The 21,716-nt window shown below is 43.9% G+C and overlaps 1 protein-coding gene across 11 annotated transcripts in view; it reads left to right on the top strand.

Moving 5' to 3' along the window:
- The window catches only part of rap1gapa (RAP1 GTPase activating protein a), a 226,769-nt gene that overhangs the window by 144,226 nt on the left and 60,827 nt on the right, over positions 1-21,716 (top strand). For 9 of the 11 annotated variants that reach the window (XR_015073588.1, XR_015073589.1, XM_085967527.1 and 6 more), the window contains exons 11-17: positions 1,749-1,849; positions 4,268-4,397; positions 5,627-5,782; positions 7,561-7,632; positions 9,110-9,196; positions 12,012-12,155; positions 18,342-18,473. Coding sequence is in view for 9 of the 11 variants with exons in the window: in XM_085967527.1 (XP_085823653.1) it covers positions 1,749-1,849; positions 4,268-4,397; positions 5,627-5,782; positions 7,561-7,632; positions 9,110-9,196; positions 12,012-12,155; positions 18,342-18,473 (822 nt within the window). In the remaining 2 variants the exon portion in view is untranslated. The remainder of the gene's footprint in view (positions 1-1,748; positions 1,850-4,267; positions 4,398-5,626; positions 5,783-7,560; positions 7,633-9,109; positions 9,197-12,011; positions 12,156-18,341; positions 18,474-21,716) is intronic. The other 2 variants (XM_085967531.1, XM_085967533.1) reach the window with 1 other exon arrangement.

The following is a 21,716-nucleotide window of genomic DNA, read 5'->3' as shown; positions in this document are numbered from 1 at the left end:
CCTTAATGCATCGATACTATTCGCCTCAACCACTCCCTGTGGCAGCGAGTTCCACATTCTCACCACTCTCTGGGGAAAGAAGTTTCTCCTGAATTCCCTATTGGATTTCTTGGTGACTATCTTATATTGATGGCCTCTAGTTTTGCTTTTCCCCGCAAGTGGAAAGATTCTCTCTGTATCCACTCTATCAAAACCTTTCATAATTTTAAAGACCTCTATTCGGTCACCCCTCAGCCTTCATTTTTCAAGAGAAAAGAGACCCAGCCTGTTCATCCTTTCCTGATGTGTATACCCTCGCATTTCTGGTATCGTCCTTGTAAATCTTCTCTGCACCCTCTCCAGTGCCTCGATATCCTTTTTATAATGTGGCGACCAGAACTGTACGCAGTACACTAAGTGCGGTCTAACCAAGGTTCGATACAGGTTTAGCATAACTTCCCCACTTTTCAATTCTATCCCTCTAGAAATAAACCCTAGTGCTTGGTTTGCTTTTTTTTTGTAGGAAGTGAATGGAAAGGACTTGTATTTATATCGTGCCTTTCAGGATGTCCCAAAGTGCTTCACAGCCAAGGAAGTACTTTTGCACTGTAGTCACTGTTGTAATGTCAATCTGTAATAGCAATCTCTGATTCCATGTTGCTCTTAACTGATGAAGCTTAACAATCTTTTCTTGCTCAGCTGTGCCCTTATGTCAATGTGACATGATTTTATATATTGCACTCTGTAATCTGCTCCAGCCCTACAACCCTCCCAGACCTCTGTGCTCCTCTAATTCTGGCCTTTTGCGCATCCCTAATTTTCTTCATCCCACCATTGGCGGCCGTGCCTTCAGCTGCCTGGGTCCTAAGCTCTGGAATTCCCTCCCTAAAGCTCTCCGCCTTTAAGTCGCTCCTTAAAATCTCCCTCCTTGACCAAGCTTTTGTTCACCTGTCCTAATATCTCCTTATGTGGCTCGATCTCGCATTTTGTTTGATTATGCTCCTGTGAAGCAACTTGGGACGTTTTACTACATTAAAGGCGCTGTATATATGCAAGTTGTTGTTGTTGTTGCACTGATGCAACAAGTGTTCTAACCAAGGAGTGAAGTCGCTGGTCTGATCGTACATTGAAATTAGTCAAATCGTGAGGAATTGCCTCACAGCAGCTGAAATACAACTAGCTGAAGTTACAAAAACAAGACTTTTAAAATTTCAAATATTAAATTTAAAATATAAATCCAAGTGTTAAAAGATCAGCAAGTCAGCTGGATCACCTTTATATTTTTCATGTTGGTAAGGAGCCAAATATCTGCTTTTTATTAAATTCAACATTTTATCCAGCATCCTAAGTGGCGGTCTGCCCATGTGATTACGTAATGTAGAACCAGCAGTATAACTCCGTGCTACTGGCGGACACCATTCTGAATCGGGTCCGTCGTGTTCTGGATGGATACTCTGCTCTCTGCTCGCCAGGGCTAGAGGAGTGGGCCATCCTGCTCTAGTGCCGCTCTAGTGCGGGAATGCTCCCATTGTTGTGGAGACAAAGCCACCGGAATTCTTTCAATCCGAGCTCCACTGGTGGAACAATTTACAAATGGGTGACCTGAAAATATCTAAAGATCATTCTATAGTTTTCATAACTGTGGATACCACAGGTTCATGTTTATGTATTTGGTTTGAATATTTGGCCAGGCTTAATGAATATTAAATTCCAGTAGACAACCCAATTAGAGGCAGCAATGACCAATATTTCTTTTTCTTGTACCACAGACCTCGGAGGAAGAATTGTTCACCAACAATGAGGAAAGCAGCGCCTTTGTCGAGTTTCTGGAGCTGTTGGGAGAGAAAGTTGAGCTACAGGACTTCAGAGGGTGAGTGCTGGTTTGGTGCCGCATTGACCAGCAAGGGGTGAGTGCTGGTTTGGTGCCGCATTGACCAGATTTGTAACTTTTTTATATATTCATTGACACCTTCTTTGAATACTGAAATGTGATTGGTCTGTTGAAATTCCAAATGTCGCACATGTTTTTATGGAACCGAAATTGCGGTCGGTAGCTTCCCGCGGGCGAATGCCTCCGATCCGCAAGAAACGTCCGCACCAACCTGGTGCCTCCGGATGTTGGCGGTCCCGGGCCCGCGTATCTCGGGGCGCCCGTGTGAAGGCCCGCGTATCCCAGGGCGCACGCGGTTCACAAACATCCCTGGGATCACGTGGGCAGGCCCAACCAATCACAAAGGGGGATCCCATTGTGTTTTTGGAGATTCTATTTATGTCCGGAATCCCTGTAAACACAATGGGCCAAAAATTCGGGTCGGGGGCTTCCCGCGGGTGCAAGCCCCCGATCTGCACTCACCCTGCGCGCTGACATCTGAAGCCCGGGCCTGCTTGCATTTCCTGTCACAGGCCCGGTTCAGATGTCAGCGCGCAGTGCTTACCTGATCCAGCGGCGTAGTTAGTGCGATGTGCCGGCTGGGATCAGGTGAGCACTGTACAACCAATCAGGGGAGGGGAAGGTTCATTCATGAGTTTGAGAGTAAGAACTGTCAAACTCATGAAAACTACGGGGGCCCAAAACACTATTTAAACTTTAAATAAAAATTTTAAAAACATCCCAATCATTAAATTAAGTATAAATAAGTTTAAAAAATAATTTAAACAATAATTTTTTTTTTTTTTTTTGAAAAAATAAATTTTTAATAAAAGGGGTCTAAAACTAAACTTACCTTATTGTAGATTCTTTAAAATAATAAACCTGTGGGGAAAAAAAATTCTAAATTACACTAAAACACCACTTACCTGTAAAAATAAATACTTACGTGTGCTTTTTACAAGCGTAAAGACCGGAGGCCTTTAGACATGCGCAAATCCCCCAAAACAGAGGAAATCCAAGACGCACGCGCTGCCCCCTACAGCGCACGCGCTAGCCTCTTCACCTCTTGGGTTAGAGGAGAGGAGATGCCGGTTTTCAGCGCATGCGCTGTGCATGCTGAAAACCGGCATTTCCTCCGGCCAGACGTGTGAGTACCCCTTCCGTACTCACGCGTTTGGGGAGGAATTTCTGCCCCAATAGGAATCACCCAAAAAACACACTTTCACACAACCTACATAAAAATAAATCATCACATGTTTAAAATTAATTAAAATACAATTTAATTAAACATTCAAAACAAAAATTTTATCTTTTGAAAAATAAATGTAAACATTTTTAAAGGGGCCAAAAATAACCTAAACTATTTTTAAAGGTTTTTGAATGTTTAAATGATTGAAAAAAATTATTTTGCTATTTATTTAAACCCTTACGCTAGTAAAAGGCAGCCCTGTGCCTGCTTTTACTGGATGTAAGAGTTTGGTGGGCATTTGCTGGGCAGTAGTTGGGCAAATAGCCCGACTCTCCGCCAGCGAATGTCCGTTTCCTTTGGTTTCGTACAATCTGTCGAGCTGAAACTTCACAGATCGCAAGTTCTGGGTTTTCGCGCAGGCGCAGCGGACACGGGAACCTGGAACTTGCGGGGCGCTTACGGCCGCGTTCGCTGTGCGCACACCGTCATAGGCCCCGGAAAATCCGGGGCATATTTAAAATCTACTGTGAAGTATAAAAGTGGTTAAAGTTAACCATAGTTTCATGCCTTCAGTGTTTGAATGTTTCCTTCAGCTGGTGTATTTGTTATTTTACCCTACAGTGCAGGTGAAGGAATTGCTTGCACATCTCCCACTTGAGTTGCAAAGCCTGTGCAATGACTTGTTTTAAATTTGGGATCGTACTTGAGCTGTCATTGGTTTGGGAGATGTATTCGCTTTTTTGAAACTGCTATAGTCAGCTTTTGCTAATTTTCTAGGATGCCCGATTGGGACTGCCAACATGGCCTGTGGCCTCTCATTCCTCTATCCAGTAGGGTTGGAAGAATTAACTCCCATCAAGTCTCGTTCACCTTTGCCCCTCCTCCAGCCCTACAACCCTCCGAGATCTCTGCGCTCCCCAATTCTGACCTCTTGCACATCCCTGATTTTCTTCGCTCCACCATTGGGGGCCGTGCCTTCAGCTGCCTGGGCCCCAAGCTCTGGATTTCCCTCCCTAAACCTCTCCGCCCCTCTACCTCTCTCCCCTCCTTTTAAGATGTTCCTAAAACCTACCTCTTTGACAGTTTTTGGTCACCTGTCCTAATATCTCTTCTTGTGGCCAGGGTCAAAATTTGTTTAATAATGGCTCCTGTGCAGTGGCTTGGGACATATTACTATGCTGAAGGTGCTATATAAATGCATGTTGTTGTTGTTGTCCTTTATTCCGTAGCTTTCGAGGGGGTCTTGATGTTGCACATGGCCAAACAGGGACAGAGTCTATTTATTACAACTTCAGAGGCAAGGAGATAATGTTCCATGTTTCCACAAAACTCCCATATACGGAAGGGGATGCACAGCAAGTAAGTCTGTATCTACGTGACTTGGAGTGCTCTGTTGGGGAAACGGTATGTGGTCATTCTTAAAGTTCACAGTCCAGGGCCTGTTCTTTGGGAAATACTGAGCAGCCATTTTGTTTCACTCCAGAGAAATAAGTCGGTATTCCCTCCCTCGGCCATCTCAAAAAACCCTGATGGCTCAATGGATAAATGCACTGCTTGGTGTTGTACTGAGCTACAGGGACAGGTATCTAGCGCGCTACCATATCTGTGCTGAGTTAGCTGACCTCGCTGACCCTGCATTGGGAGTGTGGGTGCGGCGAAGAATGCTCCGACGGCCTCTGGCTCAAATAACCCATTGACCCAGTCAGCGACCGTGCGGAGTGACTACCTGGGCTACTGCTGCCTGTGGGACTCTTAACTAATCATAAACCACTGTTTTGCGGAGCAGATGACAATGGGAAAAGTAAAAGAATGGTGTGTTTAATGTTTAAATTCAAGCAAATTAAATCACAATTTCATCTATCTGAGAGACTGGTCTAACTGCTGGAGAAGGGCTGGGAGAGTTCTGGTTAACTATGTTATAAGTTTTAGTTGTTTTGCACTTGAAGGTTAGTCTAACCTTCTGTGCTTTAAAACTACTTGGTTTAGTAAGTAAATTTGATGAATAATTGGCTAGCTCTTTCAAAAAGTCAACACACAGGCATGATGGGCCGAATGGCCTCCTGTGTGATATGATTTACTTGAAGTGGTTCTGCAATGTGCGGGACTCCTGGTGCTGTGCTTGCGTTGGGCAGATTGGGGCAGAGCGCTGGCAGCAGTGAAGAAACCACTTGAGTGTTTATAAACTTTGGTTTCCTGGCAGCATACCATTCCCAGACTGCAGGCCTGGACAGGCAGGCTGAGAGCTCAGCCGAGCAGGAGCTGCCGTGTTGACGCCTGTTCCGTGCGAGCTCTTACTGTATCTGTGATAAATGAGGTTCTGATTTGGAAGAGCAGTATTCCAGGAAAGCACAAGTGATGTACTGTGCTGGAACTATTGGCACTGAGGTACACTCGTGCATTTGTTTCAGTTTTGTCTAACATTTTAATGCACAATGTGCACATTCATTCAAAATACACGATTGCTTATGGGGCTGATTCCATGCACTCCGCTGTGTTGCTCAACCCAGTAAGTTAACTGTGCACTCACCGGTATGTTTGATTTATGTTATAAATGCATATATAAAAATATGGCTTGTTTCTTTCTTTAGCTTCAAAGAAAACGACACATAGGAAACGACATTGTGGCCATAATCTTCCAGGATGAGAACACCCCTTTTGTACCAGACATGATTGCATCAAACTTCCTGCATGCTTACATTGTGGTACAGGTGCAAAACGCCTGCAGTGATGACACACTGTACAAGGTAATTGCAATCTGTAGCTGTGATCTCTGTTTCGTGGTGATGGCCAATTAATTATTATAAGGGAATGTTATTTGTCTAATTCAGTGTTACTAACTTTTATTGTTGAGGCCCACAGTCCCAATATCTCACTCCTAAAGGGTCACTCTCAGGAGTGCTACACAGCACACTGATGCGATTCATCCTGAATTCCATCATGCCTCCAGGAGAAATTACCAAATGCCTCTTTTACTGTGCCGTGGATTCAGGGACAGCCCCTAATAGTCAGAGCAAAGAAGAGAGCACAGCACTGGACCCCGAACCCTGGCACCGGGACCCCGACTCTGATCCCCGGCACGGGACCCCGACCCCAGCAACATCACACAGCCCAGCTACAGATGGAGAATCGAAGACAAAAGGAGCAGCAGGTTTGTTGAGGACCAGAGGCTGATGGGAGGCTGGCTGTCCCTTTGAGGGCCACTGGCCTGATCCAAGTTGAAGGTAAAAGCCGAATAATTGTCTTCCTCCGTATAGCAGGGCAGCTGGAGAACTCCGCCTGGGATCATCCCCCCGACCGCTGTCCAGCACCTGCGGGAAATGTTTGTGTATGTGCACGCCCTTCGATGACAACATTCAGCTCAGCTGAGATGCTTCTCATGGTTGAATAACCTATTGCTACTCATTGTCCAGGTTCATATGTAAAGAAAAGCCACTTGGACTAGAAACCAGAGGGTGACGGGAGCCCCTAGAACCATATGCCAGTGTTTAAATTGATGCTTTCAGAGAGGAGAAACTTGGAAAGAGAAGAGGAAAATGAAAATGTAATAAATTTACCACAACAATTCCATGCTGCTCCTCTAATCGGACTCCTTGGTGGAGGCAGAGGAACCTGCCAAGGTTATGCAAATGATTCAGAGGCCAGAAGATCAGCTGGGGTCATGTCTTCATTGCAGGCGGAAGTTCCAACATGGTGGAGATGTGCCCTACTTCCACGGAAGTTGAAAATCTAGAGTTGAGGTTCCTTACCTCAACAGCCATGCACTGTCCCTTTAATTCTACAACATAATAAAAAGAAAGACTTGCATTTCTATAGCGCCTTTCACAACCACCGACTGGCCCAAAGCGCTTTACAGCCAATGAAGTACTTTTTGAAGTGTAGTCACTGTTGTAATGTAGCAAACGTGGCAGCCAACATTACATTCCTACATTACAACAGTGACTACACTTCAAAAAGTACTTCATTGGCTGTAAAGCGCTTTGGGACGTCCGTTGGTTGTGAAAGGCGCTATAGAAATGCAAGTCTTTCTTTTCTTTTATCCAGTTTGCGCACAGCAAGCTCCCACAAACCGCAATGTGATAATGACCAGACCATCTGTTTTAGTGATGTTGATTGAGGAATAAATATTGGTCAGGACACCGGGGAGAACTCCCCTGCTCTTCGAAATAGTGGCCATGGGATCCTTTACATCCACCTGAGAGGGCAGATGGGGCTTCGGTTTAACATCTCATCCGAAATACACAAAACATGCAAGGAATGTCAGCAAGAAAGTGATAGCAACTTAATATCATTGGACTGGAACACACCTCTATTATAAAGAACTGAAAAATAGCTGGCAGTGAGATAGTAATTGAATCTCTGTGAATCTCCTAACACTCGGGCTTCACTCACACATTATATCATCAGAGCCCCCTTGCTTTAGTGGCTGTCTTATTTCTCACTGCTAGTCATCTGTTCGCTTACAGAAAATGACCTTCCTTATTATATCTCCCTAAACTCTTTCACCGCTTCCTCCGTTTCCCAGGTCTCTGTCACAGCGAGAGATGATGTGCCGTTTTTTGGTCCAGCACTTCCTGACCCGGCCGTGTTCAAAAAGGTAACTCGGCTATCCACGTCTCGATCGCTTTCACCTTGAAATTACACTGGGCACCTAACTGGTTCATATGCGATTATCCCGCTGCCTATTCTCATGGTTTTTATTCTTAATTGATACATTTTTCCAGCTTTGTATTTTGGAGATTTCAAAACTAAGAGTATAAATGTGTGTATAATATAACATATAACAAGTTGGTACGAGGGATACATTTGTATTGCAGCATTGCCACATAGGAACCCTAATTCCACCAGCAGGGCTGTAATATAAACCAGCAGTCACAGAGGCCTGTCTCAATGATGGTCTCTCGCAGCACCCTACACCGCTGCCTTCTGCCACCAGTATTTTGCTGAATGTGGATGGACAGATTTCAGCACCATATCTGAGAATTGCCTGTTCATAGTGTTTTGGAAAACCGATGACACTGCTGGTGACCCAACAGATGGGTTGTCTTTTTGCTATTGCCATATTGGCATTGCTTAGGTTGAAATGGCTGCCATGTGGTGAGGCTGCTGGTACTTTGATATCCATCCCGTTTATATTTCAACAACTTGTATTGTATTTATATAGCGCCTTTAATGTTGTACAATGTCCCAAGGCGCTTCCCAGGAGCGATTTATCAAACAAAATTTGACACCGAGCCACAAAAGGAGATATTCGGACAGGTGACCAAAAGCTCGGTCAAAGAGGGAGATTTTAAGAAGTGACTTAAAGAGGAGAGAAAGGCGGAGAGGTTTAGGGAGGGAATTCCAGAGCTTGGGGCCCAGGCAGCTGAAGGCACGGCCACTAATGGTGGAGCGAAGAAAATCAGGAATATGCAGCACCGCGTATGAGGAGAAACAACTTTTGAATGCGATCACAATTGTGACTTAACTTTCTGGCACAGACCTGTCCTGCAGCCGGGGGAATACCTGTATAGAGCAGCAATGCACAAACTGCGTTATTGCCCTCCACCGGGTGTCTCCTTGCTTGACACAAATTCAGATTGAAAACTGAAAGAAATGCAACTTGAACCTGCTTCCATGTCACTGAGCATTAGTGCCCTAACTCCCAAGCATCCCATAACTTCTGTGCATTGCATAATGTTGAGTATATGCCCAGGTGTAACATTATTAAATTAAGTTGCTGTCCTCTGCAGCTTGGCTCCCCTTCCTTCCTATTTCTGTGACCCTTGCTGTCCATGTCATGAACACACCACCGCTAACCGTGCACCAACAATGAGTGTGAGGTACAGAGGCAGTTGGGGCAGGCTGTTTTAGTAAGTTATATAAAATCACACTGGATTATGATTTCTCTTCTCAGAGTCTTTAGTCCATCGCACTAAAGCAGAATAATCAGAGTTCAGCACTGTATTTCTTTAGCTCATTTGCAGACAATATTTTAGCTTAAATGTTTTTTTTTTTACATAGTAAACTATTCTGTTACTCCTCCATGTGTTACTGTGTTCAGCTGTGCTACATGTTTTTTCATATTTTACCAGGGTCCTGAATTTCAGGAGTTCTTGCTCACGAAACTCATTAATGCAGAATATGCTTGCTATAAGGCAGAAAAGTTTGCTAAATTAGAGGTAAGATCTGAATTTTTCATAGTCCTGTGGGCAGATAATGTTTGCATGCTCCAACAGTGAGCTGAGTGCGAGTGAGTTATAATGCAAAAGGGCAGTCTAATGTATCTACTTTGTACTCTTATCTTTAAATATTCATAAGTGTGTTGTGCATTTCAATTTAAAACATACGAGGTCATCTATCTCCTTCTGAAAATAGACTCGGTGTTTGCTGTGTTTGTAACTTTTGAAAGAAGGGATTGCATATATATTGAAAAGGAAAATTTGCAGTGCTATGGGGATAGAGCGGAGCAGTGGGATTAATTGAATTGCTCTGTCAGAACCGGTATAGGCACAATGGGCTGAATGGCCTCCGATGCTCTATGATTCTATGAAAAGAAGACTAACAATAGAAGGGGCTGGCATTGCTCACGAGAGGTAAGGTGTCGAAAGATCGGGGATGTTTTATCAACAGAATTAATGTTATGTAAGGTGAGTTCAGCTCATCCAGTCTAGATATCAAAATTGAACATGAATTAAATGTGGCAATTCTGAGACACCCAAAGGTCCAGTTGTGAAATGCATTACAGTGTGGATCTGAGGCACACGGGAATAAGTTTGACCTGAATTTGGGTGCTGCAATTGACTTCGGTGCAGTTGGGGTCAGGCCGGGCGATAACTTAGTGAGAGTTTTAATTCATTGTATATGTGCGATGTCAGTCGGTGTCGGCAAGCGATTTAAGCCCGAGGAACTTCATTGTGGAACCCCACCCTGTCCTCAACCAATGTCTAAACCTGTGCACCTTCCAGGAGTGGGAATCCAGGCTGATTTTTCTCTCCCATGCCCAGTTGGGGCTGGCTAAGGACATAATATTCTTCCCAACACCCCACGTGGGGTCAGGTTAGTCAGTGCAGTAGCCAGATTTCCGTTCCTCAGTAAGCCCCTTAAATGCAATGATAACATGATATAAATTATCAGCCAAATGAGACTCTAGCTTGCCACATAAAACCAAAGTGACCAAGTGACACACTGGGTAGTCAAAGAAGCTTTGGTGTTGGCAATAAATGACATTGTTTCTGAAGCACCTGCTGTATTATCGAGTTTTGGGATGTTATTGGTTTCAATAATTTAATTACAGAATTTTGCTGTCCTTGTTTAATTGCTTCAATAAAGAGGTACTTCAGCCCTATCAAAAATACGGGACTTAAAATGTTTGATAAATAATAGTGCCTAACACTTTGAGGATGAATTATGAAGTTTCTAAACTTGTGGTAACTCATTACCAATATGTCTACATTACCTTTAGAATGAATGTTATGGATTTGTCATTTTTGATTTACCCGTCATTTGAAATATTCACTGGCTTTGCCATACACACTTTTTGACGCCATCCTCATGCTGGTGTGACCATACATGTGGCGGGAGAATCGCACTAAGGGGCCACTGATTCTATATTCGTTCAGACTGCACCTTCCACGAAGCCTCCACTGAGCTGGTGCCGAGCGAAAGGCTCGTGCTGCATCGGCTCCGTGTGTTGGGGGATCCAGGACACTTCATGCCAAACATCAATGTCAACATTTGTACTTAATTACCGAGGCAAATGCGGCTTCTCAGATTAATTTTTAAAATTCGTTCATGGGATGTGGGCGTCACTGGCAAGACTAGCATTTATTGCCCATCCCTAGCTGCCCTTGAGTAGGTGGTGGTGAGCCGCCGCCTTGAACCGCTGCAGTCCGTGTGCTTAAGGTGCTCCCACAGCGCTGTTAGGGAAGGAGTTCCAGGATTTTGACCCAGTGACTATGAAGGAACGGTGATATACTTCTAAGTCAGGATGGTGTGTGACTTGGAGGTGGTGGTGTTCCCATGCGCCTGCTGCCCTTGTCCTTCTAGGTGGAAGAGGTCGTGGGTTTGGGAGGTGCTGTCAAAGAAGCCTTGGCGAGTTGCTGCAGTGCATCTTGTAGATGGTACACACTGCAGCCATGGTACACCGGTGGTGGAGGGAGTGAATATTTAAGGTGGTGCCAATCAAGCGGGTTGCTTTGTCTTGGATGGTGTCGAGCTTCTTGAGTGTTGTTGGAGCTGCACTCATCCAGGCAAGTAGAGAGTATTCCATCACACTCCTGACTTGTGCCTTGTAGATGGTGGAAAGGCTTTGGGGAGTCAGGAGGTGAGGCACTTGCTGCAGAATACCCAGCCTCTGACCTGCTCTTGTTGCCACAGTATTTATGTGGCTGGTCCAGTTAAGTTTCTGGTCAATGGTGACCCCCAGGATGTTGATGGTGGGGGATTTGGCGATGGTAATGCCATTGAATGTCAAGGGGCGGTGGTTAGACTCTCGTTTGTTGGAGATAGTCATTGCCTGGCACTTCTGTGGCGCGAATGTTACCTGCTACTCATCAGCCCAAGCCTGAATGTCGTCCAGGTCTTGTTGCATGTGGGCATGGACTGCTTCATTATCTGAGGAGTTTTGAATGGCACTGATCACTGTGCAGTCATCAGCGAACAACCCCATTTCTGATCTTATGTTGACGGGCAATGTGCTACTGGGTAGGTGTAATGTGGGCTGAGTTATCCAGGCTGCCTCAAGGGGTATTCTGTGGCTTCCTCTGAAATGTCTGTACACATCCAAGCATGCAATCAACCCATGATGCAGTCCTGATTTGCCTGAACATGCACAGATGCATCTCTGAGCACTGTGGAGAAAGCCAGTGTAGCCTGGTGAGCACATTGCATAACATAGAGTGCTAGGGTCACTGGGATGTAGCCTCGACAGAGTGCAATTTGTCTTGGCTCTTGAGTTTATTTGCTGATGTGCTTCCTCCTGTACCTGTAATCAAGGAGCGGACGAGATCAGCCCTGCTGGAGACCCTCTATGAAGAGCTCCATGTAAACAGCCAGGCTATGATGGGTCTGGGCAACGAGGATGAAAAGATTGAGAATGGAGGAAGTGGTGGAGGTGGAGGATTCTTCGAATCCTTTAAGGTAACAGGATTTTTCACCTATTACATTTCACTAGGTTAATGTTCAGTTCCTTTTGTTGTCCTGAGCTTTAGTATTTTGCTGAATTAACAAAATAATGCTTTAAATTTATAATATTTGTGATGCTGATATTTATTTTTTCTAATTTGAATTGATATAGCAGATTACAAATGTCATTGTGAATTAACACAACTATGTGAAAGCATATTATTTTTATTGATAATTTTTAACTTGCAAGCGTTAATCTCCAGTGGAAATCCCGTGATTCTTTCTTCAACATAATAATGAAGTGAGGAAATTTAAGCTGATATATGCTGTCTATTCCTACAGCATAATTTTACTGTGCTAAAGTCACCAGTGGTATCCAGAAGAGATATATTGAAAAAAACCTTTGATGGCAAATGCGTAAGATCAGAACTTATTTAGTACTCAGTGCAATGGGGAGTCACTAAATGCGTCACTGACACATGTTTAACAAGCCTTGAATCATTAGCAAACATGTTAATTATATCGATCACCTTTTATCAAAGATTGTCACTTTGAAGTGTTGCAAGTAAACCATGTGCCGACTTCACTGGTCTGTGTTTTAACCCTTGGATTATTTGCAGGTCCAAGAAAATTCTTGACTCCCGAGCTTTCCATTTCTGTAAGTTTTTAGTGCGGCTAAAAAAAATCACTACTATTTACAGTAATAAAGCTACTCCCATACCAGGAATAGCATTATTCCTGTAATATTATCCCACGCTACTAAATTAAACATTAGAACAATTATTATAAAAATGAAACCTTTTAACCATTTTACATCTGCCTGCCTTCTCATCCTTTTCTCCCCATCCCTTCTCTCTGTTCTTTTTCTAATTAATATACTCTATTCTTAGCTTTTTCTGCTTTTACAATGTTCACTCAGCAGTTTTTTTTCTGTGTCCTCTCTCCCACCAACCATGGTGGGAAGAGCAACCTTACAAATGATGTCATTTGGATGAAGATTCCCCTGTGACTTGAGGCAAAAAAAACTCCTCTTTATAAACTGTTTATACCAGAGAAATTTCCCCCTTGATCGGGTGAAAGCCAGTCCCGCAGGAATACTGACCAGGTCACACAATCTTGGAAGCATTGTTCTGCATCCAAGCCAGAACGATGGATGTTGACGGTTATACACCTTGGGTGATAACCACAGCCTGACCACACCCAGTGAGTAAACTCACCCATGGTGTTTGAAGGACCGAGGAAAGACTCTACAATAAAGAGGAAATAACAACCAATGTAAGCAATCCGGGAGTGCTGAATGTTTCACAATACGTAAGTGCATGGAGTGTTTTTCCAGACTTGGAGAATTAGATAAAGGAAGGTACAGATATAGGGGGTAATTGTAACCTAACTCACTGGGCGGGAAACCCGCCGGATCGGGTGGAACGTCGGTTTTACACCTCGCCCAATATTACCCTCCAGTGACTTCAGTGGCGAGTGAAATCAGACGAGGCATAAAACCAGCGTCACAACCGATTGTGTCAGTTTCCTAGCGGGCGGGTTAGATTAAAACTCCCCCCACATTCTGCGCCTCACTGCGATCTTGCGCATGCTTAATTACCACAATATACGTCTGCGGGTCTGGGAAGGCAGGTTTTGTCCATCCAATGATGATGGCCCAGCCAACACACCCTACTCTGTTGGATCAGCACACAGGATATGGACCAACATAATAGCTACAATGGGCATGTTGAATTTTTGGTAAGATCCAAATTGTGGCCGGGTAGATGATTCAGGTTTGTAATCTTTTTTTAAACTATCCCACTGTACAATGTGAAGCCACTATTACACTTTTTGTTTCTCTTGTCTGTGCTGTGCAGGTACACTGGTGTACGTTACTGATCTGTACATGTCTGGAATTTTAATTTTGTTTCTTAAACAAGACATCCCATGGCGGTACCTAGGCATATCTAATTCGAAATCCTGGGGCAGCAGCGCCAACAAGAGCAGTACAAACAATAGCAGTTACACTTGAGAATGGTCACATCATTATAAATGTAAACAACCATTATATCATTTCTTTCCCAAATATTCTCTTCCCTCCCCCCTGATGCCACTGGCTCTGGCTGGAGCCACTCCACCAGCAATGTCTCTCTTGCTGGTTCTCCAATCCCAACATGAAAAGTAGAGTAGTTTTTTTTTTTAAATAAAAATATTTCCCAATTCACCCCACCCCCTGCTGTAGGTACTAACCCGTCCTGGGGTACATTTCCACAAAGCCCCAGCCTACCTCTTCCAGCTGCCAGATCTCGTGTGTGACCCAGTCCATGTGAGATGTGATATGAACTGCTGAGTCACTGTAACCCGTTTTACACTATCTAACAAAGTCAGGATCTACCCCAGTGTCTCAGAGTGAGGCATGGATGTGTTGAGGATGGAGCTTTTCCCACTTTCTTTTCTTTATTGCCATTCAGGAAATTACACAATTCGCTGCAGTTCTATTACAAGGCACTTGTGGGGCACTGGGACATTTACCTGTCTACTCTCACTGGGACAGCCGGTATATTAGCCCACACACGGGCAATACACTAAAGACTCAACTTTTCCACTTTTTGTACTCAATCACACATCAAGCACAGCATGAGTCAGATGCAGATTGACGCGCTCTCTGCTCTGCCCAACAATCCAGGGGCTGTCTACTCTGTCATTTGGAGTAAGACCAACTTACATTTGTATGAATCTGTGGCCTGTTTTCACACATTTCACCTGTAACCATTAGCAGAGCTGCATGTTTTTTGAATGGGCTTGTAATCTGTGTCGTTCTTTTTGATGAATTAATCACACTCCAAACATTTACCAAATGTTGACGGCACTGCCTTAATCATCAGCCTCAGACAAGCGGCCTCTCTCTTCCCACTTCCCACAATAAGGCTCCTTCTGATCTCTGTGAGATTGCTAGTTTAGTGCCAATTAGTGCTTGGTTGTACACCAGTTTTGTGCCATGGTTTGAACTCCATAGGAACTGGATCGAGACCAAACCCATTTCATGTAGCTTTATAGTTGATATTTGCAGCAGGATTTTGTCAGGAATCTTCCAGCTTGTTAATACTGTGGGTACCAGCTTGACGCTGCTACCTGCTGCCGTCAAATGCAAGCTGATCAGACCATGTTCTACTGCTGCTTGCGCAGCACTCGTATTCGGGCAAAGTGAAACTCTGAGAATGAAATAAAACACACGCATGGAGTTGAACTTACCAATGTCTGTGAAACTTTTATGTTAATGAAGAGCTAATATCTCTGTTGGTCCTTTAGTTCTGGTTCTTAGAAACATCATGATGGTCCCATTTAGAAATATTTCTTCACACCAGTTATAGTGGAAGACAAACAAAGCAAAATAAAGCAATGTGTCCATATCCTAAACTGAACCACCATGAAAATCATGGGCCTGATCACCATGCCAGAACAAATCCGTGTTTTCTTTTTAAATCAACGTATAAATCTGTTTTTTCCCCTCAAATGCTTGAGGATTAAGGTCATTGTGGTGGAGTGCTCCTTTCAATAAATATTTAATGCCGTGAAGGTGAATAACATTTAGAGTTAAACTAATTTCTGATGTGAAGATTTGAAAGATAATGTTGAAGCCAGATTTAATGCCTAAAAATCTTACATATTCAACTGCCATTATTAGTCAATATGATATTAATAATTAATGCAAAAAAATGGGTTTTACTGTGGGCTTCCCATTACGGGTCAGCCAGCAACAGCTCAGTTGTATATTGTGGGTTTTCTAATGTTCATAGGCACTCGATCTCGCAGGCAGTCCAGTGGGTCTGTGTGATTGTGATCACCCTGATGGTGTAGGGAGATGTCTTTGTCGAGTCTCCCTGAGTGTGTGCGCATCAGTCTGTATGTATGTGTATGCTAGAATTGTCCTGGTGGATTGTCGGGATGTTTGCATCTGATCTCCTTGGTGGCCTAAGAGGATGCATGCAGTACTGGCTAATCACGTGTGTTCTTGTCTGATCTCCCTTATGGTCTACTTCTTACCTCGTGGGTCTTACGGAGGCTGCATTTGTCTGATCTCCCTCGTGGTCTAGTGAAAACATGTCTAATCACCCTTTATGATCAGGAAAATGCATGCAGCTAAGCTCCTTGATAGTTTATCATATGTTTATAGGTGTTTACCTCCCTGGTGATCTAATGCGTGTGTCTCAGTCCCACTCGTGGTATCCATGTCCAGTCTTCCTGTTGTACAGCAGGTATACATGTGCCTGACCTTCCCAGGACTATTGTGACTGTGGGTCAATAAGGTCACCTCGGTCTAGGAGAATCGGTGTATTCTGCTGGTCAGTGATGTCCTCCAAGACTTCAAATTTAGATTGTTTATAGATTCAGACAATCTTAATTCAGAGCTCCAAATCAGATCCAAAACTCTTAAACAATTGAATAATCCCTACAGACACCAAAAATCAGTTTGTCAAAGCATCTTTTGTGTTGAAATAAAACTATCAGATCTTTAGCAGCTGCCTTTAAAGACAAGAGATTTCTTTTTTATGCCCAGAGATTAGTTTGCAGTCTGACCGCCCGACCATAACGCAGGGGGCGGTGCTAGGGAGTGATAAGACTTTTGTATCAGTTGTGATTGTTTTGTCTATTCCACGGGGAGCTACGTCTAACTTGGATTGCATCAGCAGCAGAGATCGTTCTGTCAATGTCTTCTAGCATCACCGAGTGTGCTACATTTAAAAAAAAATAACTGACCAACCCTGAAACGAAATTGCCTTTATGTTGAGAACCTAAAATATTTGCTGTAAGCGTCACATAAAATGGTAGCTTTTGGTGTTTGCTTTGACAGAATGAAGCTTGGGGAACTTGGCTGCACACAGAGTGTCAACATTGATGAGAAAGAAATGTGCGACGAGACTAGACGGTACCCACCGCTTATTGCGGGCGCATTCGTGCGAATGCGATTTTTCCTGCCATACGCATGGCAGGTGTAACTTGACAGCATTAATTCGTTAGTTGGCCTTGAATGGCTGCTGGCCCATTTTGTTTCGTGAAAATCTCCATCAGTGGCTTTGCCCATCATTAGTTTAAAGTTATACTGGCCATAAGTTCAATGGGATGAAAATAAAATTATTTTTTCTGAAGAATATACTTTTACTAAAAACTGCCAGAGAGAACACGGTTTAAAATCTTAGTGCTGGATTTCAAGAGTATGTCAGCTTTTTCAGTCTTTACTGTTTCACTTGGTGAACACAGCAAGGGCGGAAGAGAATAGGAGAGAAGACGAGAACAATCTGGAGGCAGTGTTCGGGGATACTAAACATGCATTTTAAATTGTGGAAGACATTGAAGCCTAAGGGAAGGGAAGTCTGCCTCAATGAGGCTCTTTTATTACATTCAGTGCACCCTAGCGAGGTGCAAACTAATGCATAAAGACAGCTGTTCCTGCCCGAAATAAACTGATTCTTAAGACGCAAGACAGTGGATCAAAGCTTTCAAATAAAGAACTCTGGATCGCAGTTTGATCAGTCTTGAGCACGATAGGAAACTCTGGGCACTGGAAGGGCAAGAGCCCACAAGGTATCTCTACTTCACTGTGGCTGGTACGGGCAAGACAAAAAGGAATGTCTGGTGAAATGGTGATATTTATCACTTAGCTTTAGTTCTTTGATAATGAAGTACATTTGATTTTAACTGCCACTATCTGGAGTTTCAGAGAAAAAGTGAGAGACTGAATTACAGCTGCTTATAGGGCCCATAAATTATAGTTTGGGTTAATTAAAAAGTCCCTTAGCACCTTTGAATAAATATTTAACTCCTGCTTTGGCTGCGATTGATGGGATAGAATAGGACGGGGGGACAATGGATCTCCTTTCAATAACTGGTCAATTCATGGGCACATTTTGACAACAGAAGCATAATAAAATATTTTAGCAGGAAAGAAATCCTGACCATTGTAATGTGATAAATTACATAATTCCCCAGAATCTAACCACATGGACTTAGAATAAAGACTTGAGTAGCAACATTCTACATAGAGACTGCTTGGGTCATCAAAGACAGGATGTTAACCGTTCTTCAACTGAATGTAGGCCTGATTCTTGGAGTAATTGGCCTCACATTTTACTCGTTCTCCAACTGCTGATGCCCATAGTAATTTAATTCAGAACATTCCATAAGCCGTGACATATGACTGATTAACCCTTTCTTATTCAGCGGGTGATTAGAAGTCGAAGCCAGTCGATGGATGCCATGGGTCTCAGCAATAAGAAACCGAACACTGTCTCTACGAGTCACAGTGGCAGTTTCACCCACAGCGCAGGAGAAACCGTCAAAGCCCCAGTCATTGTAAGTACCAGCCCCTTCAGAACTACGCGCACAATGAAATCTAAAGGCATTATACGTACAGAAATCAGCAGCATAACTTCAACAAGCATTTCTCTGAATGTTTAACCCTTTAAAGAGATAACCCAAGTCAAAGAGATAAATTCGAGCAAACGAGGTACATTCTACACTCATTGTAACACAGTCCACATGAACCGAGAGACTCGTGTTAGAATGAGGTACGTGCTACAGTGAATGTCACATAACCTAGGATAAAGTGGTAAGTAGCTCGAGAAAGTCAAAAACTAAGATCCAGTAGTCTTCTGAGGTAGAAAGTAATGTCATTGATGATTTTGTATGAACAGTTAATACATTTGAAGTAAACAGCTTATTGTCTCCATTACAATAGCTGAGAGGACTTTACTGTGAATGTATTGTTTTTATACAATATTATCACTGACTATAATACAGTGTTATAACTGAGTCTTATAATATAAATAGGATCTATCAAACTTGTATGTGCTGTACCGCCTTTTATACATAGATTGTCTATTTAGGACATAACATGGAAACGCAATTTTATTTGTTGTGACTGGTGCAGTATTATTCTGAATAGAATGGCTTCTTCAGTAAAAAATCTTCTGAGTATCCAATTTTTCTGGTATCTTACAGAACACAAACCACTAATATATCAGCGTTTCAATTCCAATGACCAATAGAAATATAGAAACATAGAAGATAGGAGCAGGACTAGGCCATTCGGCCCTTCGAGCCTGCTCCGCCATTCAATGTGATCATGGCTGATCGTCCAAATTCAGTACCCTGTTCCTGCCTTTTCCCCATATCCCTTGATCCCTATAGAAACATTTGGTGACTGCGCTTAACTCGCGTTCACAAGGTCAGGGGGTCAGGTCCAAGGTCAGCCTGCCATTTGCACTTGCTTGCCTCAGCTGTGGGAGTGCTTACAGCTTGGGCTGTAGGTCTTCCAGCTGAGGGGAATGGGGCAATGTTGGCAAGGCCCTACATCCCCCACTGGAAGTACACCTTTATTGGGCTGATTCCCGCTGCCATTAATGGTAGAAATGAAGAAATCTGCCCAACGGAATAGGATGGACAGCAATCTTTGCAAGTCTTTGAGGTGCAGGAGTCGGCCATGCAGCCCTTCGAGCCTGCTCCGCCATTCAGTAAGATCATGGCTGATCTTCAACCTCAACTCCACTTTCCCGCCCAATCCCCATATCCCTTGATTCCCTTAATGTCCAAAAATCTATCGAGCTCGGTCTTGAATATACTCCACAACGGAGCATCCTCAGCCCTCTGGGGTAGAGAATTCCAAAGATTCACAACCCTCTGAGTGAGTGAAGAAATCTCTCCTCATCTCAGTCTTAAATGGCCAACCCCTTATCCTGAGACTATGTCCCCTAGTTCTAGACTCTCCAGCTAGAAGAAACAACCTCTCAGCAGCTAATCATAATGGTTAAGTACAGAAGATGGGAGGCTATTTGGCCCATCTAGCTTAACTTTCCATAGAATCCATAGCCCCATCACAATATCTAACTGCCTCTTGAATGATTCCTGAGTTTTTCCCTTCAACACCTTACCCAGTTAACCATTCCAGATAATGATCACAATTTCTGTGGCAAAGTCCTTCCTGACATCAGTCCTGAACTTGCCTTTAACCAGTTTGTACCTTCGCTCCCAAGTCCTGCGGTTGTGGTTTAACTTGAACGATTGCAGTTTATAATACTTTATAGATTATCTGTGGGTCAAATGAACTTACAAAATGAGTTGGCCGAAGGAGATAGCAATTTCCCTGGATCTGTCGGCAGTCTAAGGTTTAAATATAATATTAAATGGTTTAAAATCCTTATTCTACCTTCAGTTTTATTGTCGCATTTAAGTTGCTCCCTATTGCTCTCATTGGACGGTTTAATCTCCGCCTCTTGTTCCACTTTATCTGTTAACTCCAGCGGAACAGTCCATGGAATAGTTGGGGGAGCAACTTGTGTTTTGCAAAAAAGCTGGACAGGTAGATTCAGAATCTTGAACTTCAGAATGTTGGGTTTATATTGGGGACTTGATGTTGGCCCAGGTGATGGTTTGGTGCTATAACTGACCGGTGTTTCCGGGCCAGCCGCGTTCCCATTCTCGATTGTTACTGAGTGATTGCCCGCTGGAACGTGTACGGTATGAATGTTGAATGAGAACTGGATCAGGTTTGATTGTGATAAACTTCACCCCCGCCCTGTGAAATAGGAAGAAAAAAAAAAATCAACTTATTCTTGATTCCTATCCAGTGATCCCGGTGGCAAAGTGTGGGCGCTGAGTGATGACCGGTTCACGATAAACTATTGTCCATGGTCAAATGACATGCCAACGTTCTCTGGGGTCGATTTTTAACTTGTACCGGCAGGCGTTAATGGGGCGGCAAATGCCTCAAAATCGGATCAGGTGCCATAACGCCCTGGTAATCTCGACATTTTGAAAGGGGTCTGAAGCGCCGGCCTGTTTCAGGTGGTAGAACCCCTTAAAATCGGAAATCGGAATCCCAACACCCTGATCACCAATTTGGGTTGGAAATGGTTGGTGTTTGTGGTGTGTACACTCCGATCATTACCACAGGTGATAGAGGACAAGAGTCCCTGCCAAAGTAAGCTTGCTATTAGTTTTATGGGGTCAGAAAGAGCAGGATTGCGCCTCTGGGTCCCGCAAAAATAATCTGGCCTGAGAACCGTCTCCACAACGATCGCAAACTCCACTCACTGATCTTTGTGCCTCTGAGGAGGCCAAATACTGGTAGTACCTCAACCCAGCAAGCTGCATCGGGATGCCTGTTCAATGCACCGCGGCTCGATGTAAAGATGGCCGGTGCCTCAAAATCGCAGCCGCCTTGTTGCCAAGGGTACAGCCGACCTGTTGCCCTGCTCTGCCTATTGGGCATCCAAAATTTCAAAATTGACCCCCACTGCACTCGCACATTGGCCACTTGAACAAGGTACGAGAGGGGAACCAGTCTCCATGGCACTATATCCCACCACACGAGAAGGGAACCAGTCTCCATGGCACTATATCCCACCACACGAGCAGGGAACCAGCATCCATGGCACTATATCCCACCACACGAGAAGGGAACCAGTCACCATGGCACTATATCCCACCACACGAGAGGGGAACCAGTCTCCATGGCACTATATCCCACCACACGAGAGGGGAACCAGTCTCCATGGCACTATATCCCACCACACGAGAGGGGAACCAGTCTCCATG

The sequence above is a fragment of the Somniosus microcephalus genome, chromosome 25 (assembly GCF_052327205.1).
Source record: "Somniosus microcephalus isolate GS21.2 chromosome 25, FLI_Smic_1.0, whole genome shotgun sequence".
Taxonomy (NCBI): domain Eukaryota; kingdom Metazoa; phylum Chordata; class Chondrichthyes; order Squaliformes; family Somniosidae; genus Somniosus; species Somniosus microcephalus.
Note: the sequence above shows the minus strand (reverse complement) of the source record. Positions and strands in the feature narration are given on the sequence as shown.